This window comes from Pteropus alecto, unplaced genomic scaffold (genome assembly GCF_000325575.1).
Source record: "Pteropus alecto unplaced genomic scaffold, ASM32557v1 scaffold53, whole genome shotgun sequence".
In the NCBI taxonomy this organism is placed as follows: domain Eukaryota; kingdom Metazoa; phylum Chordata; class Mammalia; order Chiroptera; family Pteropodidae; genus Pteropus; species Pteropus alecto.
The window spans coordinates 1,478,721-1,506,029 of NW_006434366.1; the positions used below are offsets into that span (position 1 = coordinate 1,478,721).

At 57.9% G+C, this 27,309-nt stretch overlaps 1 protein-coding gene and 1 non-coding gene across 2 annotated transcripts in view; one reads left to right on the top strand and one right to left on the bottom strand.

Moving 5' to 3' along the window:
- Positions 1 to 27,309, bottom strand: part of CACNA2D2 (calcium voltage-gated channel auxiliary subunit alpha2delta 2) — a 149,047-nt gene that overhangs the window by 57,466 nt on the left and 64,272 nt on the right. The window contains 1 exon segment of the mRNA XM_015587162.1: positions 6,466 to 6,582. Coding sequence (XP_015442648.1) covers positions 6,466 to 6,582 — 117 coding nt within the window.
- Positions 23,978 to 24,096, top strand: LOC112477550. Its single transcript, XR_003045505.1, has one exon. It is a non-coding gene; the product is annotated as a 5S ribosomal RNA (ribosomal RNA).

Consider the following 27,309-nt stretch of genomic DNA (forward strand, 5'->3'; position numbering starts at 1 on the left):
TTGGTGGGTGTAAGGTTGACCCACCAGGCTCTGTGGGCCTCAGGGACATCACACCCCAGGCCCCTAGACCTTTCCTTTGGCTAGTGGATGCTGAGGAACCACCACAGCTCTCTGACCCATCCTGGGGCCCCTGCACCTTGGAGGAGGGGCCAGGAGAGGGGCCTGCTCCAAGGGCACAATCCCGGGGGCCAGGGGAGCCCAGCCCGAAACTCACGGCCTGGCCTTTCCTGAGGCCCGACTGGCCGAGCCAAGCCCTTGTCTGACCACCACCTGCTGAGGCAGGTGGGTGAAGAGGAGGGAGTAATGTGTCCTCCTCCAGGGTCTTCCTGCCCTGCCCCCGCACGCCCCACCTGCACTGTCTCCCTCTTGGTTCCCAGGAAGGCCAGCTCCCTGCCCTGCCAGCTCAGCCCGGAGGACTTCGAGGAGTCTCTGGGTTCGGCCGTCCCCACACAGTTGCTAGGAGCAGGCTGGCTTTGCCCAGGCTCATGCTGATCCCCAGGACCTTCCTGTGCATGGAGCATGGACGGCAGCTCCCCTCCAAAGAGCTCCCTCTGACCCTGTCCAGGAGTGGCTGTCCTCTACCACCACGTGCTGCCCGGTCTGTTCCTCGCGCCTGCCACCCCTTGTTTACTCGCAGGCCCCTCTCTGCAGGCGGAGGTCCCAAGAGCTCCCACACAATAGGCATTCAACAGATGTCCACTCACTAATTCCACACTCCTCCCGCCCCCTCCCCTGGGGGCCCCAGTCGGCTCTTCTGGGTGGCAGTGGCACCTTGCCCGGAAGCAGCGACGATGTTTGGGTGAGGGGGGAATAATCAGTGATAAAAGCTGCAATCGGGGAGAAAAGGCTGCTGGGGCCCTGGGGGCCCACGCGAGCGCCTAACTGGCTCCACGTGTTGGCGGCTCCTTTCAAGAGCGGAAAAGTGGAAGGGTCAAGATCTCTCAATGTTCCTAATGGAGGGGAGGCAGAAGCCACCGCCAGCCCCATGTACACACCTTTTAATTGCCCAGAGAAGGGTGGGCGGCGGCGGCCAATGGTGCAGAATCCTCTGCCTGTCTGTCCACCATTACTGTGCCTTTGAGAGCGAGAACCCAGAGCCACAGTTCCGGCACCTGTTCTATAAATGTTTCAGAGGCTCTTACTGTGGGCCAGGCCTTGGCAGTGACAGCCATGATCTTGTCCTCCCAGGGCTAAACTGCTTGTCCAACCCCCACCGATGAACGCGTCGGTGGACCCCGTTCTGAACTGGTCTCCAGCCGCCTCGCTATTTAACTTTCCCCCTAAATCCTTGCTGCCTCCTCCAGGCAGCCCCAAGCTTGCTATCACCCTCTTGAACTGAAGGAATCTTCCTCCTGCTGGGGCCGCCCCATCCCGTCATGCCTCTGAGGACCCTGATGTCCCCTGCTTGTGGGACTTCTATTCACCATGGCTGCATCTCTCTGTCCCACTAGACCAGTGGTTCTCAACCAGGGGGGACTTTGACCCCAGGGGACATTCGGGGCAGTGGTGTGCTACTGGCATCTAGCGAGATGCTGCTACATCCTACGGGGCACAGGGCGGCTCCCGCAACCTGCTCAGAATGTCAACAGTGCCGACGCCGAGACACCTGGGGTGTTCTCCCTCCTGACCAGGGGTGTCTGCCCCCCGGCCCAAGCCCCTGGCTCGTTCCTCCTGCTCCTCTGAACGCTCAGCCCACAGCCCAGTTCCTGAACAGACAGGTCACACTGCCAACAATGAATGCATCAGCTTAATTGGGTTAAGCGGCCATTAACCACAAAAGCAGGGCGGCTATGTGTAGAAAGGTTTTTAATTTTATTCTTTAAACGATGCTTGCTCCCTAGAGAGGCCACTGATGGTGGGAACACTGCCCACTGGAGCCCCAAGAAAGAACCAGGGTCACAACTGCACCCCCTGTCCCATCCATCTGGGCCTTGTGGGGGTGGCCTGGGAGGGAGTGCTCAGTGTCTTGTTTCCACTGCCCAAGGAAGAAACTGTGGGGGCAGGGACTTGCCCAAGATCACTAGGCCATCCCAGAGCAAGCCTTGTCAGAGGAGACCAGAACCCCGTCTCCCTGTGGACAGCAAATTCCATGTGGCCACTAGTGGTAGCACAGAGGAGGGCAGTGCTGGGGGCATTGTGTGGGGTCTGGAGCCAACTGCCTGGGTCTAAAGCCTGGTTTTGCTGTGGGACCTGGGGCCAGTGGCTTATCCTCTTTGGGGCTCAGTTTCCTTAAATGGAAAATGGGGATAAGAGGAGTAACCCTTTGCTTGTAGGGAGGATTTGGGGAGACCTGGAATGTTCTGGCTCATCTGAGGCCAGGCACGCGGCAGGCACTCAGAGGCCAGTAATCATGGGAAGGAATTATTTCTGCCATTTCAGGGGAAACATCCTGAGCTCTGAATCTGCACAGAATCACCTGTGGAGCAGTGAAGAGTATGGAAGCCCAGCCCCACCCCTACAAAACTTGACTTTCCCAGTCTGGAGTGGGGCCTGGGCATCACGGTTTAAACACTCCTCAGATGACTCCACGGTGCAAGCAGGGTTACAGACACTGCACGAAGGCCAAGGTACAAAGGCACAGCATCTGCGGAGGTCCTGGCCCCCGCGAGAGCCGGAGGAGGAGCACGGAGAACTTGGGCATGGGAGGAAGGGCGGAGCTCAGGGGCCGAGGCCCTAAGTCCTGGATCCCCACCCAGGCCTCTCCACGGCCTCCAGTTTCTCTGAGGTCGGAGGTGAAAGGCTCTCCCCGAAAGCAGAGTTCTCACCACTACTGATGTCCCTCAAGAACCTGCTCTGGCTTAGCTGCTCCGGCCCTGTGCTTCCCATTCTCTGAGAACTAAGCCCATGGAGCCACAAAGTCCTTGTCCTTGTCCTTGAGAGGAGGCTGGAATGCCTCGCGATGGGGTCACTCCTCATCCACGGCAGAGCCTCTTCCCATGGCCTCTCCTCTGGGCCATGCAGCAGAGGTGCCAGGGATGGTGCTGAAGGTGGCATGATCTTCAGGGACACTGTTTTCGTGGTGGCCTTTATAAACGATGGCTCCTGAAGCCGTGAAACCAGAAGCATGGGGCAGAGAGAGTTTCGTGTCCCTATTTTACAGAGCGGGAAACTGAGGCCTGGGATGGGGCTAGAATGAGAGCTCCATGAGGGCACCCTGCACCCAGCACCACCCTGCACACAGTAGGCCACTAGTGAATGCTGATGAACAGATGGAGGAAGGACAACCATGAAGAGATGACCTTTGAGAGAGGGGCCGTGTGTCAGGGAGGACAGGAGAGTCCTGATTTGGGTCCAACTGCCTCCAGTCTGCTGTAAGACCATAGTCACCTTCTTCCCCTTCCTAAGACCCAAGACCCTGACAGTGCAGGCCCGGAGGACCCATCTCCCTGGGTATTAGAAGTTCCGAGAGAGGCCCTCTTCATGTCTGCAAACCTGAAGCCCCCATCCATCCTGGCCCAGGATGCTGGTTGCCTGTGTGACAAAGCCCCTGACTTGGTCTGCTCCTGCCTGACTCTCGACCCCATAAACTGCCCTGTGCAGCTTGGAGAAACTCGTTACAAACATCTGATAGGACCTGATTAGGTGAGACAAGGAACTTTGTCCTGCACTGCTCAGTTCCCTCTTTGCAAGCCCCCAATTAGAATTCCAGACCAGAGCAAGAGGATTTAAATTGGATTACTGGATGGGGTCCAGGGAGTGAGGAACTATGGGAGTGGGAGGTGGGGGGCCCAGACCCTCGATGTCCCTCCCTCCATATGCACTCAGGCTGCAAACAAATGTGGGAAAGGAGAAAAGGGCTAAGGCTTGATTAAAAGCAAATTTAAAACATAATTAAGACCAAAGCTCATCTTGAACAATTAGGACCAGGCTGGGAGGAGGATGGTCCTCCCTTTCCCCTGGGGACACAGGCAGGAGCATCTTGCAGCCTGGAGCGGGGGGCGCGGCAGCCTGGAGCGGGGGCCTTCACTGGCCAGGAGAGTGCTGGGGAGGGAGGGCTGTGGGCTCCGTGCTCACCTCGGGAATAAATGGGGACTCAAGGGCCCAGCTTAGGGTCCGAGCGACCTGGATTCAAATCCTAGCCCTGCTACATCCTGGCCTGATTCATGGCCTGAGTCTCAGTGTCCCGTCTGGGAAGTGGGCCCCCCTCACGGGGTTGCCGTGTGGCAGACTCAGCACGTGGTCAGTGCCCGATCATTGCGTGTCTTTTTCCATCATTCTTCCGTTGAGAATAATGTGTATTTAGCACCAACTGTGTACCAGGCCATGGGCTGGCTGCGGACGTAGTAGAAAGGAGGCTGACACCTGCCCTGCCTCATGGGGCACGGTCCGGCATGTGGTACGGGGACCGGGTTGGGATCAGGACCCCAGGCCTTGGGTTTCCCTGCCTCCCAAGCTGTCAGGGTTGATTATTCTTCCAGGAGTGAGGAAAGAGGCCTGGGGAGGGGCCCCAGCTCTGCAGGGCTTGGAGGGGATGGGCAGGGGCTGGGTCCTGAGCTCCAGGTGTGGAGGGCAGGCTGGGTATCTGTCACTGCCACCACTCAGCACCTCCCTCCCTCCGCTGAGGTGACTGAAGCTGGTGGGTAGTAGGCCTAAAGGTCTGAAGGGTGCTCCTTCTCAAGTTTATCAGACGGCTCTGATACAAGTTCAGGGCTGGCAGCTTATACTTTGTGAACTGGGCGCGCGGGGGGAGGGGCGCGGGCAGCAAAACAAGGAAGTAGTGGGCAAATGGGGGTCTAGGATAAAGCGGGGAGGGAGAGACAAAGGGACAAAAAACAAGAGAAAAGGAGGGAAGCGTGTCCAGATCATGCCCAGTTCGAGGAAAAGTAAGGAGGCGGGACGTGATGTGCTGGCTGGCGGGGAGGGGTGGCGGGGAGCAAACAGATGTTTCCCACAATCAGGGAGACTCTGCTGGACCGACGGGGACAGCTACTCTGGCCGAAAGCTTGGCTTTGCTTTCTCCCTATGACAGTTCATTTCCCCACCTGTCCCCAACCTGTGACTAAGAGTTCCGAAGGTCTGGCCAGACCCAGCTTTGGGTTCTCTGGGTCCACAGTGGGCGGGAGGCCTCAGGGTCCACCTCCTTTGGGCCTCTGGTCCCAGGATGCCAACCTCTCTCCATTGCATGATCCCAGGTCCTACTAGGCAGGCAGGGGACCCCAGGGGGACAGCAGGGCCCAGGTGCTAGGGAGGGGGGTTCCCATTCTCTCCCGGGGTCTGGCTGTGGTGGGGGTTTGGTCTGCATGGCTGCCCTGACTTGACCCCGCCAGGACCCTGGCCTGAGCCTGGGCGTGGCTTATGTGGACTCGCTCATCTGTTTTTTTTTTTAAATAGCTTTATCGAGATATAATTTACATACCATAAAATTCACCCACATAAAGTACACAATTCAGTGGTTTTTTAACCTATTCGGAGTTGTGCAACCATTACCACAATCTAATTTTAGAATATTTTCATCACCCCAAAAGGTAACCCTGGATCCATTAGCAGACACTCCCTATTCCCCCCCTTCCAGCCTTAGGCAACCACTAATGCACTTTCCATTTCTATGGCTTTGCCTATTCTGGACATTTCATAGAAATGGGATCACACAATAGGTGATCTTTTGTGACTGCTTCTTTCTTAATGTAATGTTTTCAAGTTCATCCACTTTGTTGCATGTAAAGTACTTCATTCCTTTTAATTTGACTCATCCCTTTGACACAGGCTGGGGTAGCCACGGTTGTGTCTCTGATCTGGAGGCAGCTTGGACCTCCTCCCACGTTTACCGCACAACCTGCCCAGGACACCGCAGCTCCACAGGCCCCTCCGCAGATGCTCTCCCCGGGGGATGGTGCAGGTAGAGTACCAGGGCTCAGCTGGCTTTGTAGAGCCAGTCAGGGGAGCCCAGCAGGTTCTGTCACCTCACAGAACCGCAGTGACTTGGAGCCGACAGGCATAACCTCTCTGAGTATAGAGGGCGAGACCGAGGTCCAACGGCGGACAGAGGAACATTCAAAGTCATGGGCAGAGCAAGGGCTCCCTAGCATCACACGGCCACAGCTTTGTCCGTGGGGCTTTCAGGGTCCCTTCACACTCCCTCCCCCTCACAGCCTGCGGTCCATCCTCTCAGCCATCAACAGGTCACCACCCTGGCCAGGTGCTCACCCAGGGCACACTCATAGACAGCAGAGGAATGGAGGACCCAAGCCCAACAGGAGGGAGAGGTGGAGCCTGCCTGGGCCCCACCATCACACCCGCACAGGGTTCCCAAGATCCCAGGTCACCCCTCACATAGCCTACTCCAGAAAAACCATCCTGTTCCTACCCAGCTGCCCAGAGTCCACGAGGGCACAGCCCTGCCAATGGCGGCCCAGCCTGAATTCAGAGGGCCAGGAGGGCCGTGCGTTTGTGGCAGGATAGGCTATCACCCTCACAGCGCAAGGCTACTTTGCCAGGTCTTCCCTGAATCCTGGCCATTGCACCTACCTTCAGAGCCTGCACCTTCCTGTCCAGCAGGCTCTCGATGTCCCCTGCCACCTTCTCCACCAACTTCTGAGGCTCGTTCTCCTGTATCTCAAACAGATTCCGGTTGTCCTTGTAGATCTGGAAGGAAGCAGAAGCCAGGGGTCAGGCCAGGGTGGCTGCGGATTCCCACGCCACAGCCCCTGCGCTTTCTCTGTGTGCGGTGCAGCTCGGTCCTCACCCCTACCCCGCTCCTGGTTTCGGCCACTGAAAGCACGGAGGTCTGGGATCTGGGTTCCGTGCTCTCATGGACTTGGAGGAAGGGCATGGTCATGAGCTCCACAGCGCGTATCGGTTGTGGTTGGGAGGATGGGGTTGTCACTGCCTTCTCTAGGACTCAGGGCTCCTCCTCGAGGGGCCATAAGCAGCAACCCCCTGACTAGCTCACAGTGGCTGAGAGTAGCAGAGGGGAAGTGTGGGCCGAGTACGCGGCAGAGTGTAGTGGGGAGATGGAGCCAGTAAGCACACAGCACGCACACACATCGACACAAAGATGGTCTCACACCCGCGTGTGTACACACACCTACATACCCACATGTGCATCACACGCGCACGTCACCCGTTCACATGGGCTCAGGCATCCGCATCCCTTTCTGCTGGCATTGCCCCAGGGCATTTGCAGAAACTGTAGCGGGAGCTCTGAGCACCCCCAGGGGCTCCTCTGCCATTCAGGGCACAGCATGTGAGAGCGGGGACCAGAAAAGAAAAGGCACGTGGGGGAGCGAATCTGCCCCTCCCTCCTCCTCGGGGGTGGGCCCGTGTGTACACGCATGTGGGGGTGTAAATCTGGTAGTCTGCATCTGTGTGTGTGTGCGCATGTGTGTTATGGCTCAACACACATCATCTGTGCACAGGCCTGTATGTTGGGGGCGGGGTGGGGTTAGGGACCCCTAGACAAAGCCTGGGGGCTTTTATGTGAGTTGTAGAAGCAGATTTCTGAGGGTGTCTTCATTCGTGGCTGGGGTCTTGGGGGCGCGCGTGTGTGTGTGCGTGTGTGTGTATGCATCGTATACCCTTGCATGGCTCTGAGCCTGACTGGGTCCATCCAGGTGACCCCAGAAGGTCCACGCCCCAAGCTGGATTCTCCACAAGGGGTCACAGGCCTGGCTGCCATGACCGAGTTCCTGCCACCAGCCTGTGCCATCAGGCAGTGCAGAAGCGGAGGGATGTGGGGAGACAGAGAGGAGGTGATGAGGAGATAAGGGAATGGGAGGGGCAGCTGATGAGAGACAGACAGGCGGGAGAGATAAGGTCGGTAGTGACAGGGAGACGTGGGGAGATAACGCCTCCACATCTGATGGGGGAGGAAGTGGGGGACCGGGGGCTTCCGGAGCCCCTGCCCACCCAGCCCCTGGCAGTCCAAGGGTTAAAGCACCACGCAAAGCCAGCTCCCCCATCTCTCCTCCCGCCCCAGCCCTCCCGGCTTCTCTTTTCTTTCTGTCCTTCTCTGAGAACAGAATAATTTGTGGTGAAGTTGCCGCTCCCCACAGAGTAGTGGCGATCAGCGGGCAGGCGGTACGGCCAGCGAGGGGCGGGGGCCCCCAGGAGGCGCCAGGCCACGCTGCTCCCGGGCCATGCCTCAGGACAGAGACCCCCAGATGGAGACAGAGGTCAAGGAGGGTTCAGAGCCTGGAGGGGGTCACTGGGAATTCAAGGAGCCTGGAGCCCAGTGCCCACGGTGGGGCGACCTGAGGCTCAGAAACAGAAGACATGCCAAGGACACGTGACTGTGAGTGGCAAAGCCAGATGCCCCACCCTCCTGCTCAGGTTTCGGGACATTAAAAACACACCCTCTCCTGACCTTGGACTGCGCCCCTGGGTGTGTGGTGCCCACAGTCTCAGCCAGACAGGCTGAGTGCATGAAGCCTTGGCCGAGCACGCCCCGGCCCACGTGTGCCAGCAGGGGGCGCAGCTGCCTGGCTTCTCAGGGCAGGGGATGGAGTCGCGGTACCTGCCGCCCCTGTCAAGGTCATTCCCAGGACGGTCCACGGCAGCAGCCGCCCCAGATCTGAGGCTGGACCATGTGGCCTGCTGACAACTCTCCTCAGAGAGCCCCGAAGTCCCTCCCCGCTGGGCCTAGGGTGGCCCTTGCAGCCTGGCATGGTGACTGGGCTAGGGATGGGGGTTGCCGAGAGAGGGAGTCTCCAGGTGGCAAGGTCACACGCCAGGGGTCTGACAGGTGGCACAAGGGCTTGGAAGCAGGGACACTGCTATGAGTCATCCCATCTCCGAACCGCTGCCTGATCTATTAAATGAGAGACTGGCGGTCCCCACGGGCCAGCCGAGGACAGCACGGAACCGACATCATTGCTGCTCCTGCAATGGTTTAGCACGGCCCGATTCTGCAGCAGTCATGGCCCGGTTCCTGCCTCCGCTCGCCCTGCTAGACTCCCACTCTTGGGATCCAAGGCCCTCGGTTTTCATTCCTGGGCAGCCAGCCTTGGTGTTCTGGGGTCTGCCAGCGATAGCCCCACCCCCCTCTCTGGGCAGTCCCTCCCTAGCCATCCTGTCTTTGTCTCCGGCACCTCAGCCTGGGCCCTGGAAGTGACAACAGGGGAGCCGAGACACAGGGACGCCACTGAGAGGGCACAGCCACAGCCAGCTCCCCAGGCAGCAGGCCTGTGTGCAGCGGACCCTCGGCAAATGCGTACGCCCAATTCCACGTTCAAGAACAGAGCTCTGGGGCCAGCTGGACCTAGGTCGGACTCCCACTTCTGCCTGCAGCTCTGCTACCCCTTGGAGCCTGGGGCTGCATCTGCCGGCTTTGTTCCTGTCCCACTTCTACCCAATGACCCCCCACGACACACTTCTGTTGACCCCTGGTGCCAGCACTCGAGGCCTCTGCAGCCCATCGACCTGGCATGTACCTTCAGGCCTCTGGGTCCCCAGCCCCTGCTGACTCCTACTGCCACCCCTTTACTCATACTGTCCCTGCACTGCCCCTCCCCCACCCCTTTCCCTGCCTATCTAAATATCCTCCCTGGACAGGGTGAGGAAATGGGCTAGAGAGTTTCTGGGGAGATGAAGGCAGAATTCTAGAACTATACGGGCTGGCCCAGCTACCAGCCAAGCCTGTCCCCCAGTCCCAAATGAGCCTCTGGAATGCAACAACCCTCGTTCCTTCTATCCCGGGTACTTTATATTTCCCTGGACCGGCTCCAGTTGCCTGTCTTCTGGGGTGGGCCCTGAGTTGAGCTCTATGTCCCAGGGAGATCCAAGTGACACAGCCCAGCATAGGGTCCCACTCTGAGAGATAGGTCATCTCTCCATTCGTGTGGTCTGGGAGGTGCTTTCCACCTGCAGGCCCAGCAGGAAGAAAGAGCCCAGGGCAGCTCCACAGCATGCCTGGGGTGAGCTCCCCTTGAGCCCCAGCCTCTAGCCCTGGTCCCTGGGGCCAGTTCCGAAGGAACAGACGGGCCCGGGCACGGCGGGCTCAGGGCCTCAACATCTGCAGCAGGATTGCGTGCCTGCCGGTGTCCTTGGCCTCACGAGCTAACTGGAAAAACCCAACAGCTCCCACAGCAGCCCAGCCTGCATGGCCCCCACCTCCGCACAGGCGGCGAGGCCCAGGAGAGGGACAGGCCACAGGTCTACAGCTTGTTGCAGCTCCGTGCCAGCTGTGATGGGGAGGACGAGGCAGGGGCTCCATCCCATGTAGGAGATGGGGAATGGAGGGGAAAGGACAGTAGACTCGAGGACAGGCTGGCTGGAGCCAGGTGGGCATGCGGGGAGGCGGGGCAAGAGACACAATGGCACAGGGGCTGAGGACGGGGAGAGCAGGGGTGGCTGAGGCCCCGAGGGACAACTCAGGAGGCAGTTTGTACACCCTTGTTCCCAAGAGTCCCTGCTCCCTCCATCCCACACGGCCACCAGTCACCTGGGCGTCCTCTTCCCCTCAAGGGCAGGTACCTCCTCGTCAGTTACTGAGACCTGTCCCTCCATGTCTCCCCTCATCTCCTCGCCCTGCCTCCGAATGCCGGCCGGACCCTCACCTCCTTCACCTCTAGTAACTGCGTTGTTAAATGCCCCTTCTGGTCAGCCTTCTGGCCTGGGGATTTCCGGGGCCTGTGGGGCCCAGGCCTCCTCAGGGGCCCCAGACCCTCTGGCCAGCTTCCTGCTTCCTGGGTTGGCTTCACACAAAGGGGAGGTGAGCCTGGAGGACACCTGGATGAATGGTGACCTCGAACAGGAAGCCTGGACACTCGCAGGGGCAGAAGGGGCCAGCTTGGTCGGCCTGGTCGCCACAGGCTTCAACAGTGCTGACTAGGAGACAGAGTGGAGCTGAGGTACCTGGAACACAGAGGTAGCCACCAAGGAGACAAAAGGCCCCAAGACTAGTGACCTGGGTGGGCCTCCGTCAGACTGAAGAGGCATTTTGCAAAGCCCCAGAAAGATAGCAGCGGGGGGCCTGGACCCCAATCAGCCCCCAACCTGCCCAGGCAGAGGAGGTGGGTGCAGGGAGGACAGGAGGGTGAGGAGGGTGGGGAGAGGAAGGGAGGGGGAAGGGAGACCGCGACAGCCACGGGAACAGCTGAGTGCTGGCTCTGGCCACCCTGAGGCAGGTGGCCCTGAGGACGGACCCTTCTGATCATGCCCATTTGGCCGACAGGACAATGAGGGCCCGAGAGGTTAAGTCCCACAGCAGAGCTCAGAACTGAAGCGGTCTGTCTGATCCACAGGCCTGGCTTTAGGTCACACTCTGTACAGTTCTCTTCTTAGGACTTAACCCCAAACGTGAAGGTGAAGCCTCTGGCAAAGAGGGCATGTGGGATAAGCTGGGGGTCTGTGGGCCTGGGGAGGACTTGGGGTGATGCCAAAGGCCTAAGTAAGGCCCGTGGAAGGCAGAAGGGCCACTCTCGGGGTGGGGAGGAGCAGGGAGAGGACTGGCAGAAGCGGCCTGATCCACTAATCAACCACTCGATCCTGCGAGTAAAAACAGGCATGCACGCGAGGCTCCTCTCTGCAGCGAAGGTGAACAGGCCCTAATCTCTGGAAAATTAAATCAGAAAGAAAATAGAACGAGAAAGGTTTGATGCAGGCTGGGCCCTGCTGCTGGCTGTCTCCTCAAAGGCCCAGACTCGGCAGGGGGTTCGGCTGCGTGCTCCAGCATCCGGCCCCTCCCTCTGCCCAGGGCCCTGGGAACGGAGGGCACAGGCAAGGTGGAGGGAGCTGAGCCCCACAATCTGACCCCTGGAAATTTGCTGTTCTCCAACCCTGTCTAGTCATGTCTTGCTGTCCAGTCCCTGGTATCGAAGGAACAGCCCCTGGGGGGTCCTAACTGCCCAGCCCTCACGCCATCAGGTCTCTAGAGGGAGAGCAGCAAGTGGACTAGAGACAGTGGGCTGGGCCTCCCTAGGCCGGTCTGCATGGGCAAGCGCTGGAGGCCATGGAGTCTGGTGTTGGAGACAGGGGTCAGCTGCTAGAATGGGGTACAGTTGTGACAGGGATCAGAGAAACCTTGGATGGAAGATGGGGGCTCATGGGAGCTCAGGGACCCTGAGCTGGGCCAGGATAGAGGTGGGGTGAGAGAGGACTGGTAGTGATCAGTTCAGGGACCACAGCCAGTCAGGGCAAAGCTCCTGCCCTCTGCCCTGCCAGGTTGCTGGCCTTGTCTCGTGCCTTCGTGGGGAAAATCAGGGGTATCGACATGGCTGTTAAATCACCCTTGAAGATCACAGGATTGATGGAGAAGCCGAGTATCTGGGGACCCCTCCTACTATGAGCATGCAGAACAGACCTAGGACAGCTGTACCTCCTGGGTTCTCCCCTCACCCAAGCAGCCTGGAGCCCCATAGCCCAGTTCCTGATCGGACTGAGGGGTTGCTCTGGGGCCACACTAGGCCCTGGGCCGTGTGTGTGGCTGCGAGCTCCCTGGGGCAGGGGTTGTGGCCCTCCCTGGCCTTCCTGGTGCAGGACTGAGAGCAAGGCAAGGGTGTGTGGCCCCGGAGCCCTCAGAGCAGAGTCGGTGCACGGGCAGGGGTTAGGTGCCACCTGGTTTTAGCCTTCACCAGCTGCTGGCGTTCACCAGCTGCCACGTTAGGCTCCCACGTGGCCAGGCCACGCTGCTCCCATCCCGTGGTGGATTAGCTCTGTAGTGAGTCAGCTGTATATGGTGTCGTGCCATAAGCAGGGTCGGTACATTGTAATGTTAGTTGTCACATTATTAACAACTAGCCTTCGTATCAAATAGGGATTTCTTGGAATGGACTTTCTGTTCGGAGGCGGTCAAGGACGCCTACCCAAGCCGTTTCAATGTGGCCCCGCATGGGCTATGGTGGCAGCATGGGAGCAGGGAGGGCTCCTGGCCTGGCTTCCAGGGACAGGTGAAGATGTGGTCATCCTGGGTCAGTGTCCCATTAATGGTCCTATGTCCTCCCACCTACCCCCGTCCTTACAGGCCCACCGGGGTGCCCCACATTCACGCCACAGGCTCTTGTTGGGGCCCTCGTGAGCCTGGGGCAGCAGAGATGGACTGGACCTTGTTCCTGCTCTCCTGGGGCTCACTAGCCAGTGGGACAGATGTCCGTTCACACTGCTAACAGCAGAGGGGGGCGTTGGGGAGAGGTGAGCAGTAGAGTGGGGGTGGCTTGGTTGGTTATGGCTGGGAGGGGCGTCAAGGAAAAGACGGGGATGGCTTTTTGGGGGAGAGGCCATCTGAGCAGAGTCTGGAAGGCTGGGCGAGAATCTGCCAGACGTGGCAGGGGACGGGGGATGAGGGATCCCAGGCAGGAGTAGTGACCGGGAGGAGGGGAACCTAGCAGACAGCTCAGTGGCAGAAGGGAGGCTGAGTGGGCGGGAGGGAGGTATGAAGGTGGTGAAAAAAGCCTAGATCACAAGGTGAGAAGGCCCTGGTGGCTCCCCTGGCCCCCAAGAGGCAGCTGCTAGGAGCTCACCAGCACATTTTTCTTCAAAAAACTCACAGGGGCACCAAGCCCCCCCCTACCCCCAGCAACGCCTCCCTGTTTTTAAAGTTAAAGTTTAGTTGACTGTCATCCATTACCGCAATTAGTACATTATGTCTAATTATGCAATTAGTGTAGAAAGTGCACTTGCTGCTGAGAATGGGAAATTATGCTGGCTCGTTACGCTGTAAAATCCACGTCATAAAAAGGCTCAATCTCTTGTTTTTCAAAAGACACAAAACCCAATACAAAACAATAAACCAAATCCTTCCAGTTGAGCTAGAGCCAATCTGTCCCAACTCCCTGTACTTCCCCAACACAGACCCCCACCTCTGCGAGGCGTGACCCACCACAGAGCCCACGGGTGAGGCCCGTCTTCGCTCCTCTGAAACAGACACGAGTTTCTAGATTGGCTTCAGAACCATGCCAGTTCGGGTTCCCCATCCGTTATTCGCCCAGACCTGACTCGGGACGAGACCTCTGGCATTAAGGCCCGCGTATTTCCGGTGGGAGCAGTCCCGGAGGGGCCGTGGCCTCCGTCCATCCCAAGTGCGAGAGGTCCTTTCTCCCAGGTTCCTGGTGGCGTCTGTGAGGAAGGGGCGTATTCCGGCGCAGGGGAGACGGAACAACTTTCTCACACTCTGGGCCCCCAAACCTGGGGGCTTTGCCTGTAGATAGTGAGCGCCCCATTACGGGATGTATGCAAGCCCAGCTGCTGGGGATGCTAAGAAGGGAGTCGCCCATGGTCGCCCTGCATGGTCCCTGGACTCTAGGTTGTTACCATTAGGTGACAGCTTCCCCATGGCTGCGTGCCTGTGTGCAGCGCAGCCAGTGACTCTGTCTTCCCTAGCTTCTGGCTCCCCTGGAGCTCAAGGGGATACTCTGGGGTCGGGTGGGAGGTGAGAAAGGAATCCAATGGGGGGTGAGTGTCTCCCGACCACAGAAGTGACAATGTCAACTGGCCAAACCCATGGGGACTGAAAGGGGGCACACTCCAGTGTCCTTGACTGCCCGTGTCAGTACTGGGCACACTCCTTTGTACCTCAAAGCAAATGTTTCAGGGCCAGGTGTCCATCACCTACAACCCATCTCCAAGGTCACAAGTTAGAGCTCTAGCATGGGCCACTTAGTACCTGCCTAAAAGCCAGGTGTCCATCACCTATAACCCATCTCCAAGGTCACAAGTTAGAGAGAGCTCTAGCATGGGCCACTTAGTACCTGCCTAAAAAGCCCTCTCTCTGAACCTCTTCCTCTAGGTTCCCACAGCTCCTCAAGTCTGAGATGCTTGACCCAGGCCTGCTGGTGGGTGGTGCGGTGTCACAGAGACTCCTCCCAGCCAGAATCTGTCCTGGCCTCGTGGGGATGATGCGTGCACCTCCTGTGGCTGCCACGGCTGAGCTCAGACAAGATGGTCGCAGAGCACAGAACCTGAGACGTGGGGAACCCACGTGCAGTGTGCCCCATTGGTTCTGGGTGTGCTGAGGCTTCCGGGTGCTGCCCACGCCCCAGCGGGAAACACTTACCACAAAGGCAGGGGTGCTGGACCCACTAGAGGGATACCTGTTGCCTAAACTCACGGCATGAGTCCCTGGCCTTGGCCACAGGCCTTTGTCTACTCTGGTGATCTTGGGGAGCAGGGGAGCTGTGCATGGCCCAGCCGCACAGACACGGGCCACGGACACTCCCAGGGCCCCCTGTCTTCTCAGTTTGGTCCCGGACAGCATCAAGAGTGAGTGACTTGAGCCCGAGGTGAATCGAACTGCAGGCGAGCTCTGGGGGCCCCTGTCTGCTCCCCCTCCCCTGAGCTGGGAGCCGCCGGCTGTCGAGGCAGCTGGGAGGGAAGCTGTGCCCAGCACACCAGCTGGCACGGGGGAGTGTGAGTAAACATACCCACACTTTCCCGACTCGCAGAAGTCGCCGGGTGGAGGCCGGCTGGTGTGGGCGCCCATGTTTATGGGGAACAGACTGTTTGTGCCGCGTCTGGGCCCCCGTGCCACCCACCCCGGCTCAGCTCGCTCCCGCCGCCTCCCCACCCTGCTGGCCCCCCCTTCCTTCCACCAGGACTCCTGTCCCTGAACCACAGGACACTCAGTGACAGTGACAACTCCACGTGGCCACCCCGGGCTCAGCACATAACCCACTAACTCCTCGTCACGACTATCCTAAGAGGCAGGCCTGGTTACTGTCCCCATTGTACGGCTGAGGAAACCAAGGCTCCGGCAGGTGGAGGAACCGGCTGGGGACGGTGGGCAGTGAGTGGGGGGGCCGCGCTGCTGGGCTGGTCAGACTTCAGTTGTCAGTTCCAGGCCCCGACCTGCCGGACAGACCTGGTCTGCCTTTTACCTGGGTCACCACTTTGAGCAGCCCTGGCCCAGCATGGCCCTGGGCATGGACCCTGCCCTCAGAGCAGGCCACGTAACAGCCCAAGGAGAGAGGCCCAGGGCCTGGTCATTGTCCTCCCATTTGGTCTCTTCAACTCCTTCGCCCTCTGGGCCTGTCTTCAGCCCCAAAAGGCCCTCTCCCGCCTCTCAGGAGTGAGAGTTTTGACAGGGTGGGGAGAAGGGCTCTGGGACCCAGGGTACGAGGCTCCATCAGAACCTTGGTGGGCCAGGGAGGACTCTTATCTCTTAGCCCAGAGCCACCAGAAACGTACCCCTATAAGTACCCTCGGGAAATGGGTGTGAGGCTGGGCCGAGGCATAGCTCTGAAGGTCAGGGAGCCAAGGACAAATCTGATTCCTCTGCCTGCATCGCCTGCATTCTGCCCCTCCCAGCGCTGACAGGCCAGGATGGGCAGCCCTCTTCAGGGGCTGGAGCAGGTCCCTCAGGGACTGCAGCGTGGCCAGACACAGACCTCATCTGAGATTCCACAGGTAGACTTCCTGTGTGTGTGTGTGTTGGGGGGGTGCCCACCTGATTTACTTGATTTTTCTTTATCCATCTCCCTCCCTGACCTGTGACAAGGACACCAGGGAGGGCTTAGCAACTGGCTTCTTAGCTTACACAGGAGGAAACTGAGGTGCCAGGAGGGTCAGAACTTGTCCCAAGGGGAGACTTCCCAGCCCAAGTCCCCTGCACTTGCAGCCGAGGATGGCTAAAAAGCCATGGGCCTGAGTTCCAGCCCTGCTTCTTATTAGCTTGTGGCTGGCATAAGCTTTCACCCTCTGCGTCCGCACGGCCCTGAGCTGCCTCGGCCAGGCCTTCTGGGGCATGCCTCAAAGATCAAAGGTCAAACGCAAGGTGCCGATGCCTTCTCACACGGCCTTCTTCCAGGCCTGGCAGGTCGGAAGTCTGCCTTCACTGCTGAGACTGGCTACTGAAGGTGTCCCCATATAGTGACAGCATTGATCACAATGAGTGGCCCTCAGGCTGGGTGCTCTTGGCATGTCAGGTGTAAGGGATAAAGACAGAGATGGAGTAAGCCTGGGAGGTGGCTGCGGCCTCCCAGCGGCCTCGGGGCAAGGCCATCCCAGGGTCATCCCCACACCTGAGCACACACTGTAGTTCTGGTGACCTTGCACGACGCGCTCCAACCTCGCCGCAGTCACACCCAGTGCCCAGGAAGCGCTTGCACTTGCCCGTGCCTCACACAGAGGCTCGTGGTGAAAGCACCACCGCCCAGATGGACCTGTCCACTGTCACTGGATGTCCAGCAGCCCCAGGCCTGGGTGAGGCTCTATGGGTCTCCACCTGTACCTCAAAAGAGGGTCTGGCCATCTGAAATATTTTAAGCAGTAGAACTTTTCTGGCCCCAGGTGGTTGGGGCTACCTGAAGGTCATGGCCCTAAATTCTCCTGCTGGACACAGCACTGGAGAGGCTCCTAACGGCTGGGCTGGGTGGGGGAAAGAGCATGGCTTGGCTGATAGTCACCTCCGGACCAGGGTCCCCAGGAGGCCTGGCTGGGCTCCCTCCTCTGATCACAAGGCCCGAGTGCCGGGCACTGATAAGCTGTGGGCGCCGGAGCCAAGCTGGAGCCTGCCCATGGTTAAGTGTGCAAGTGCACAAGGGAGACACTGTGCTGCGGCCGTCTTGTCCACGTCCTCTGCCGGCACCTCCCAGCTCCTTCCTCTGGTTTTCCTTTCATTTTTCTCCTATCCCCAATTTATAGGCTGTTCTTGACTTTTATAAATTCTTGCAAGTGCCCTTAAATCTTCTGTGAAACGAGTCAGAAGCGTAAATAAAGACACCGATGCCTTGCACGTGTGCTGAAGATATGCCGAGGACAGGCACATGTGAAGGGCGTGTGCACCGAGACACATGCCCAGGGGGCGCCTCCTCGCTCCATCATTCAGAGGCTCTCCTGGGACCTCACGGGAAAGCTCCAATGTTTAGACTCAAAAAATTCAGGGTAGTCACTCCACGAGGGTTTTCCAGAGCCGGAAGTCAGTGATCGCTACACTCACTCCCAGCTGGGCGCACCAACCAGGTCAGGCTCTGGCCCCTCTCCGCACCTCACGGAGAGACAGTCCTTGGCACCCCTGGCTCCAGCTTCGCTCTCCTTAACGCACGCACCCCAGCAGCCACTGGGGCCAATGTCTGCCTTCACTGCGTCCACGCACAGTGTTTGCCGTGTAAACGAACTGTGCAAACAGGAACCGCTGCCTTGGCTACACTGGCAAACACTGCGAGGGCCTTGATCTGAATAGCCATGAACTTCGAAGTAAGTGTGCTGTGCTCTGGGGAGGCAGACTGCTGCGCCTGGGCCCCCACCTCTTGCTGCCCAGCTTGGGGAGCTGCCTGGTGGGGTGACGACGGGCTGCCACAGGACGAGCTGCCAATCCCAGTGGGCCCGAAGTGAGCCTCCATGCCGGCTGCCTATAGTATCAAATCCTTACAAGCCCCTTACAGACATTGTCCCCATTTCACAGACAAGGCAACCGAGGCACAGAGAATAACTGGTGGACCTGGGACTCAACACTACACAGACGAACCACACACTTGAACACAGACCCGGTCCAGACCCCCACCTACCTCCCAGGGGCTGGTTTCCATCCCATGGGATCCTGTGACCGTCCTCAGCCCGACCTGGTCCCAGGCCCCCTCCTCTGGGAAGCTGCTCTGGCTAGTGAGTTGGGTGTTTGCGAACCTCATCCTGTTTTGAATGTCCCTGGAGAGCCCATCTCTTAAAGGCACCTGGGTGTCTCCTCCCCGAAAGCACAGCCCCTTCAGGACAGCCAGCCCCTCACTCATTTGCCCAAGATCATCCACTCAGATCGATTCATGGTGCCAATCGGATCCTTGCTCTGCTCAGTGGCTCTACCGGCACCCAAAGAACCCACCAGGCCCTGAAGGCTCATTTGCCAACCTGTCTGTCCAGTGGGACTGCACAGAGGACAAGCAGAGATCGGAGCTGGGCCCGAGGGTGGGCACGCCCCAAGGAAATGCTTCTACCTACAGAAAACCATCCTGGCCTAGCAAGGACCTCACGGTACAGATAGGTAAAATGAGATCGAAGAGGGAGGAGTCAGCAGGAGGGCGGGGCCAGGGAGATCCAGGCTCCAGCTGCTGGCCCTTCCTTCTCTGCCAGGGAGGTCTAGCAGAGGAGACTCTCCCGAAGACGGGTATGAATGAATGAATGAGCCGGGAGAGAGCACCCAGCTGGAAGGGGGACAGCCAGCAAGGTGGGGGTGCGTGAGCAGCTAGGCCCGAGGGCCTGCGGAGAAAGCTGCTGGGGGAGGCAGCTATGCTCCCCTGCGAATCACAGGAGCCTTGCGGGGCTGGTCTGCTGGTGTGAACTCTCTGAGAACTGGTGAGGTCAGCTGGCAGGCTGGGGGCAACAGGCGCGTGTCCCCGGCACATGGTGTGACCTTGTCCCTTCTACTCCACCCCCCACTTTTCCCAGACCTGGGTGCCCATCAGGTCCTAGAGGAGATGATCCTCTGGGCTCCCATGTCCTCTGTTCAGCGACCTCCAGCAGGAGGGAGGGACGCCTGAGCTTCTAGCTCCGTCAAGGGCTCCCCGAGCAAGGAGGCGGTGAGGGACATGTTGCCAGGAGGACAAGAGCGGAACAAATTGCCCCAATTATGTAAGGCGGCCCCCCCTCCTTCTTAGCAGTGAGAGGAGGGCTGAGAAACTCTGTTCCTCCCTCCCCCACCCCCACCCATGCCTGGGACCTGTGTGGATGCACCTCAAAGGTCCCCTGAGCGGGGTCTCGGGCCCAGGTCACTGGGGTGCTGGGGAAGGATCTTGAGGATGGGCTCCAGCTGGCCCCTTTCCTGGGGCCTGCAGAGCAGGCTCAGGGTAGGAGGCCTGGGTCAGTTCTGTTCAGCCGTGGTTCCGTGGGGGCCTTTGGGCAGACTCCCGTCCCTCTGGTTTTCCTGCCCCCCTGCCTGCTACCCCAGAATCCATGCCCCAGGCCTCTCCTCTGCCCTGAGCGCAGCCCCGAATTGCCTGTGTCCCTCTCTTTGCTCAAGTACAGCACACAGGTCTCAGGGAACATCTACATGCATGTGACAGGCCCAAGGTGCCCTCGAGCAGACCCAGTCCCCTGTCCCTTGCCCATCACCTCAGAGGGACTGGAGCCAGGTACCAGTCACACATCCAGACTCAGGCCAGCCACACTGGGCTGGCCCCTCCTTCCAGCCACTGACCCCACAGGCACAGAGAGCCCCTCTGTGACATTAGGCTGCAACTGTGAGGTCCCAGGACACAAATGCACTCTGTGCATGGGGGTCAGACAATGAGACAAGGCCATCTTTCTGCCCACACCCACCCCACAGACAAGAGGATCTAGAAAACAGTGGATTTCCGTGCTGACAGTGGGTGAGGAAAAATGATCATTTTCTGAACACTAAAAATAATGTCCGTCTCCTAAAAGCAGGGCCCTCTTCAGCCCACAGCCACAGCTTAGCGAGGCTTTGTCGCCGACTCCGAATGCAGATTCGTTGGAGAAGCCGCGGGCAGTAAACCGTCTGCGGCCTCACAGAGGGGCTGGGCTCAGCCTCGGGCAGGGTGGTGCCCCAGTGATCTGAGTCCGACGTCCGTGTGCAGCGAGCCCAGATGATACAATCAAGGCAGGCGGGGAGGGGGCGCCAGGAACCGGGTCCATATGCTGCTTGTGCCCGGCTAATGGGCTGACAAATTAGCGGGTCTCCCCTCTAAACGGTGATGAATGAGCAGCCGCTCAGGGGAGCTGGGGGACAGCTGCCTCCCAGGCAGTCCTCCTGGGGCTCGGCCCTGACTTTGCATTTATGAGGTGCCCAGCCCACTGACTCCGCAAGGGTGGGGGTGTGGCTGGTGGGTGACCGTGGGCATGGACAGGGAGAGGGCAGAGAGGGCATAGAAGGGCAGCCCTGGCCTTGGAGGACATCCCCAAACAAGCCCAGCCAGGGAGGCCTGAATTCCCCAGGCTGCCATCATGCCGTCTGAAGGGCGCCTGAGGAGGGGGTTAAAGTGTCACCCTCCTCAGCCTCCTCTTTAAGATCATCACCATTGCGCACACAAGGGCCTGAATGCCTTGAAGAGAGGCGGCTGGCCCATGGGAGTCTGTGCCCTGAGGACTGACCAGGACAGGGAGAGACCTGGGGCTGGGTCCTGGGGGCCACCCACGGAGTAGAGTCGCTTCTCCCATACAATGACAGGGCAGTAGCCTTCTAAGTTCACAGGGACATGGAGGAGACAGGCAGGTAGAGGTGAGGACCCGGGCTGAGGAGTCCAAGGAGCCTGACTCAAAGCGCAGTGCAGTCTCCAGAGATGGTGAGCCGCTGTCACGGAAGGGGATCAGCAAAAGTTGGCCCCCAGGTCTGGCAGGGGTGGGGACGAATTATCCGAAGTGTCCTCTCTGACCTGAGAGCTCAATGTCCTTGATTGGCCCCCCAAATCAATATAGTCCCCCTCCTCCAGTACTCAGACATCTAAAATGGGGCAGGATAGACACATTCTTTTGACGGAGGACCCTCCCGACTCCGTCTGAGCGCCGTCTGGCCAGGCGAGGCAGCCCCTGACCCAGGGCCTCTGCGGGCTCCCTGTCCAAACAGCCCCAAGCCCCCTGCTTGCAATGCCGCCCCCCAACCCCCGTCCGCCCCCACCTGTGTCAACAGAACCCGCCTGCTCTCTCCCAGGGGCTGCTAATTCCTCACCAGAACTGCTGGGACGTGAAATTGGAGTGAGACAATGTGTGTTTAAGGAAATGAATCTCGCATCTTAAGAGGCTCGGGAGCCCGCCCTGCACCCCCTTCACCCCGCCCGCCCAACCAGAGCCAGGGAAGGAGCACGGAAGAGAAATGAGGAGAGAAAGGCGGAGGTGACATTCAGTGCCAAATTAGCAGCCACCGCAGCCAAATATTGTACTTGCCTCCAATCTTCTTTTATTTTTCCAAAGAAAAGGCTTTTACAAAGTGAAAGAGGCTGTTGGAACACTAAGGCTGATGATCGTTTGAAAAGGCACGCCCGCCACGCGCATGCCCATCTCAGCTTTCTCTTGCTCCCAGCGTGCCGTCTGCTCCCGGCCCACGGCTACAGCCAGGGGCACCTGCCCCCACAGTCAGGCCCACCACGCCAGCCGCAGGAGCTGACATCATGGGTGTTCCCGGCCACCATAACCCAGAGTCTCTGCCCGTGGGCCAGGTCTCGGGACATGAGGCCTGCCTCTGAGCCATCTCTCTACCTGCATGGCAACCTTGTGAGGGATCATTTTTGGTATGCCTAGAATCACCTGGCCTACAGAGGCCTCCACAAAAGTGACCGCCACATGGCCTCTGAAAGGGCTTCCTGCCCACTTCCAGATGACGCTCAGTGCTCTGCCATTGGGTAGCCACACTGCTGGTGCTCACCCCCATCATCACTTTTATCTGCCCCCCAACTAGGGGCCAGAGGCCTGATGGCCCCTACTCTCTGCTCACTCCGTTGAATAGACCACCAGTCATCCTGGAGTCCAGCCCCTGGAACCCGGCCTCCATGTGCCACTAACTTATTAACCCACCGAACAGTCTGAGCAGACACCCTCTGCTTGCCCCTCCAGAGGAAACACTGTTTTCTCCCCTGGCCACTCGACAACATGCTAGGTCCATCTCACTCACCTCCAGGAGCCAGACAAACTTGATGGGACTTTATGAACAGTACAGACTTAGCCCTGGTCTCCCATTTCATCCAATCTAGGTTGGCCCAGGCCTTGGATTCCTTGTCGAGGGAGAGAATGAGAAGCCTGATGGCTCTAGGTGTGGGGGGTGGTCTCTGGGCCCTGATCCCCCACCCGGATGGTGACTGGAACCTGGCCCTACCCCATGTATGCAGCCTTCCAGCTCCCACTATTCCTGACAGCCACCCTCAGATCCCACTCCTAGTGGCCCTGGGAGTGGGGGGGTTTGGCTATATCCCTTGAAACCCATTTTACAGATGGGACATGGCTCAGAGAGCTCTTGGGACTTGCCTGAGGTCTCAGCTGAGCAGGGGCACCACAAGAACCTGGTTCTGAATTGTGTGGCACCACAAAGTGGATGCTGTGGTGTGCCACCCAGACTCCCCACCCAGGACGAGGCCCAAATTCCCCTTGCTGCCAAGATGCTGCCTGCTGACCACTCCCAGCAAAGCCCCTGCCCAGGCTATGGCCTGAGCAGAAGGGAGCTGCCTCGCGATGCTCTGCCTGACACATAGGTGGGGTGGAGGAGCACAAAGGCCCGGCCTCAGTTGGGGACAGCTCTGAGGGGCGAGGCCAGCTCCAACACTCTCTGTGGAATCAGCTGAGGCTTTCACTACAACTTCTCCTATTACCCAATCCTTCGCCCTACGCCCCTCACAGGGGTGGTCCCTGAGGGAACTCCTCCAGTAAACACCTGCACACAAACCTCAGTGATGCCAGGGAACCAACCCTACCGTCACTGGTGCTGGAAGTAGTCCTAGAAAGTTGGCTCTAAAGTGGGCACTGTCCTGCTGGCCCTGAGGGCCTCATCATGGAGGTACAGGGAGCGATGACAGTCCTTGCATGTGATAAAGGTGCGACTGATGAAATGTTCACCCATCACGAGCTGAGATAGGGAACCTGCAGATGGGTGTAATATTTCAGGGGGTTGAGAGTTTCGGGGAAGTGTAATTATAAGGACTATGGAATGGGATGGCTATTGCTGAGGGCTTTGGAGGGAGACAATGGAAGGCTGAGAGTGATTAATCATGAATTTAAGGTGAAGTGTGAAAGTCAGAAGCCCCCTTGGCAGGATATAAAAAGACTCTCATCTCCTATAGCCAAAGGCAGAGAAAGCTGAGGGTCAGGCTGGGACTTAATTAGAAGAGTGGCAAGGATCTGGAGGGGGTTACAGTCTTAATCCCAGCAGGCTGGCTACCCAAGGTCCCCTCAGAGGGAAGGAGTGGGTCCCTGAGTTGTGGGATAGGAACATCTGGGTCACTGCGCTTGAGAACCTTGAAACCTCAGATCCCTCCAAATTGTCTGAGCCTCCAGAAGCAGCCACTTCCCCTTGTTAAAGGTTGAGAACCGCCCCCCATGCGCTTAGAGATGATGAAGAGGCCTCCACGTTACAAAGCAACATGCTCTCCTCAGGGTCTGCACCCCTCCTTCCCAGCACCAGACCAAAAACATGACCAACCGCAGGAACTGCTGGGCCCGTTAAGAAAAAAGGACTACAGTCTACGGCCACGCCACCCTGAACACGTCCAATCCCGTCTGATCTCGGAAGCTAAGCAGGGTCGGGCCTGGTTAGTACTTGGATGGGAGACCACCTAGGAAGACCAGGTGCCGTAGGTGTTTAAAAAAAAGAAAAAAGGACTGCATCCCAAAGACACTGTAGGATCCAGCCAGCATTTAGGACTGGATCCTGAGGTCACCTGGATCAAGGATGACAGAAGACAGGTTGGGTACGGGAGAGGTTATTGACATGGGAGCATTTCCCCATGACACAGGATCTAACGCCCCAGCGAGAACCCCAGGAAACGGCAGAAGCCGGGAAGAAGCGACGGCCCCCGACTAAGAGAAGTAGAAATGCCAGAAGCACAGCAAACAGGGGAGAGAGAGGGATCAAAGACTCAGACACGCGGACACACCAGCGCGGTCCTGCCACGAAAGGTCAGAAAACCCACCATGACCACGTTCCCTGCGGGACGGCCCAGAGGACACTGTTTACCAACGCGAGGAGGAGTGTGGGGCTGAGAAGGGCACGAGCGTCAGAGAGAGACTCCGTGGGGGCCTGTCCTCTGCAGGCCAGCCCGCGAAGACTGCTCAATACCAAGACGTGTGTGTGTGTGTGTGTGTATACACGCACACATACGCATAAATGTACACATAATATACACAAACATATGTTATCGATGCTATATATATCTCCTCACACACCAGGCGACAGGGAAGGCTCTCAGCAGGTGCAGGCTAAGGTGAAAGTGGCCCTGGAGCTCAGGCCACATGCCCCAGCAGGCCCAACGGTACCAGAGGTATTCATTTTGGGAAAAGATGCTGTATGGAGTATACAGCAGGTTCTAACAGGAAAATCTCAGTATAGTCCTAGGGTCCAGACCATTTCAACAGAAAACTATGCACCATTCAAAAAGCATCTCTTGGATTGTCGCTGCACATAGCTCTTGATTAAATGACCATGGCATATTCAGTGATCTGGCTTCTGTCAGACCCACGAAGTCATGAGGTCTTGCAAGCCCAAGGGCAACCCATTATAGACAGGAAGTGACGCATCCTTGATCAAGTGGAAGCCTGGTCAGAGGGCACAAAAAGCTGCACGACCCCTTTCATTCACCGCTGTTGCACGAGTGCCCCTCTGCCCCTCTCTCATCTATGACGCCACGGAGTGGGGGGTCGCTCACAACCAGCTGATGGAGGAGCAGAAAGATTGAGCTTGTCCTCAGATGGGTCAGCTTACTTTGCTGGCGTGAGCTGGCAGCAGACAGCAGCCACATTACAGCTTCACTCAGGAATGGCCGGATACAGCGTTAGAGAAACAGCCTCCCGAAGAGCAAAGCTTTGGGCAGCACACCTGGTCATCTGCTTTGTACAGAAAGGGAAGGGGCCCGAGGCAAGAATGTATTCAAAATCACGGGGAGTGACAAATGGCTGGGCTGGCTGTCAGGATGCAGGAAGCCTGGAAGACCAGGGACAAGGAAGCCTGGTAAAGAGGCACGCGAATGGACCAATGGGGATGGGCACAAAATGCGAAGATTTGTGTACGTTAATGCCAATAGAAAAGAGGCACCGAATCACTAGGCATAATAATGATTTGGCCAGTTGCCATCAGCCAGCCTCTGTCATCCACCCCTCTAGGGCTGGTCCAATGGGCGTGTGAAGAGAGTAGCCATGAGGGCAGGATGGAGATTATACATGAGCCCAAGACCAAGGTCAGTCAGCTACTGCTACTGCTGCTGAATTCCCACGCTGCCAGCAAGAAACCAATCCTGAGCCCCCAATATGGCACTGCTCCTCAAGGAGATCACTTGGTGGCAAGTTGATTACACTTGATCTCTCTGACCTGAGAAGGGGGCAGTGATTCATGTCGTCTGGGATTGGCACGCATGCTCTTATCATATCTGGCCAGTGTTCCTTTCCACCGTGCAGGGTGCTGGCTATCCAAGAGCTTACCTAGTGTTTGATCCACTGACAGGGGACCCCATGGCTCAGCGGTCCCCAACCTTTGTGGCACCACAGACTGGCACTCCTATGAGCATCTAATGCCTGATGACCTGAGGTGGAGCTGAGGCGGTGATGCTAGTGCTGGGGAGCAGCTGCAAATACAGATGAAGCTTGGCTCGCTGGCCCACCGCTCACCTCCTGCTGTGCAGCCCAGTTCCTAACAGGCCACGGACTGGTACTGATTCGTGGCTCAGAGGTTGGGGACCCCTGCCATGGCTTCCTTGGACCAAGGAGCCCACTTGACAGCAAAAGAGGTGCTTCAGTGGGCATATGAACACAGAATCCACTGGTCCCATCACTTACTCACCACCGTGAAGCCACCAGCCTGACAGTGTTGGAATGACCTTTTTTCCCCCCTCAATAACAGCTTTTTTGAGATATAATTCACATACCATAAAATCCACCTTATTCAAGTTTACGATTCCGCAGTTGTTTGATTATTTACAAAATTGTGCCACCATCAACACTAATTTTAGAACTTTTTTGTCACCCTCAAAAGAAACCGTCTACCCTATTCCTGCTCCCTCAAGTCCCTGGCAATCACTAATCTACTTTCTGTTTCTAGGGAATTGTCTATTCTGGACATTTCATGTAAATTGAATCATACAACAAGTGCCCTTTTTATAACTGGTTTCTTTCATTTGGCATAACGTTGTCAAAGTTCGTCCACATCGTGGCATGCATCAGAACTTCAATCTTTTTCTATTGCTGAATAATGGTCTATTATATGGATATATCACATTTTGTTTATTCATTCATCAGCTGATGGACATTTGGGCTGTTTCCACTATTGTACAGGTTTCTGTGTGGACAGATGTTTTCAGTTCTCCTGGTGAGATCTTTTCGAGCACAGTAAAGACATCAGGTTGGAGAAGATATCCAACAACATGGGTGCTATCACCTAGAACAAGGGTCCCCCACCTCCAGGCTGCAGACCGGTACTGGTCCGTGGCCTGTTAGGAACTGGGCCGCACAGCAGAAGGTGAGCGGCGGGTCAACGAGTGAAGCTTCACCTGTATTCGCAGCCGCTCCCCAGTGCCAGCATCACCGCCTCAGCTCCGCCTCAGATCGTCAGGCATTAGATTCTCATAGGAGCACGAGTCCCTGGTGCCCAAAAGGTTAGGAATCGCTGATCTAGACAGGCAATTGGCAAAATTGAAAAGCCCAAGCACATCAAGTTCAGGTGAGGCTGGCTTGGTGGGGATTCACTCTGCTAGAGGGAATGAAATTGGAACGGCCGCCTGGGGAAACGTCCCCCTACAGTCCACTTCTGGGTGGAAAAGCTCTTGCCTGGATCCCCCCAGGAGATAGGCACCATCGCATCTCAGG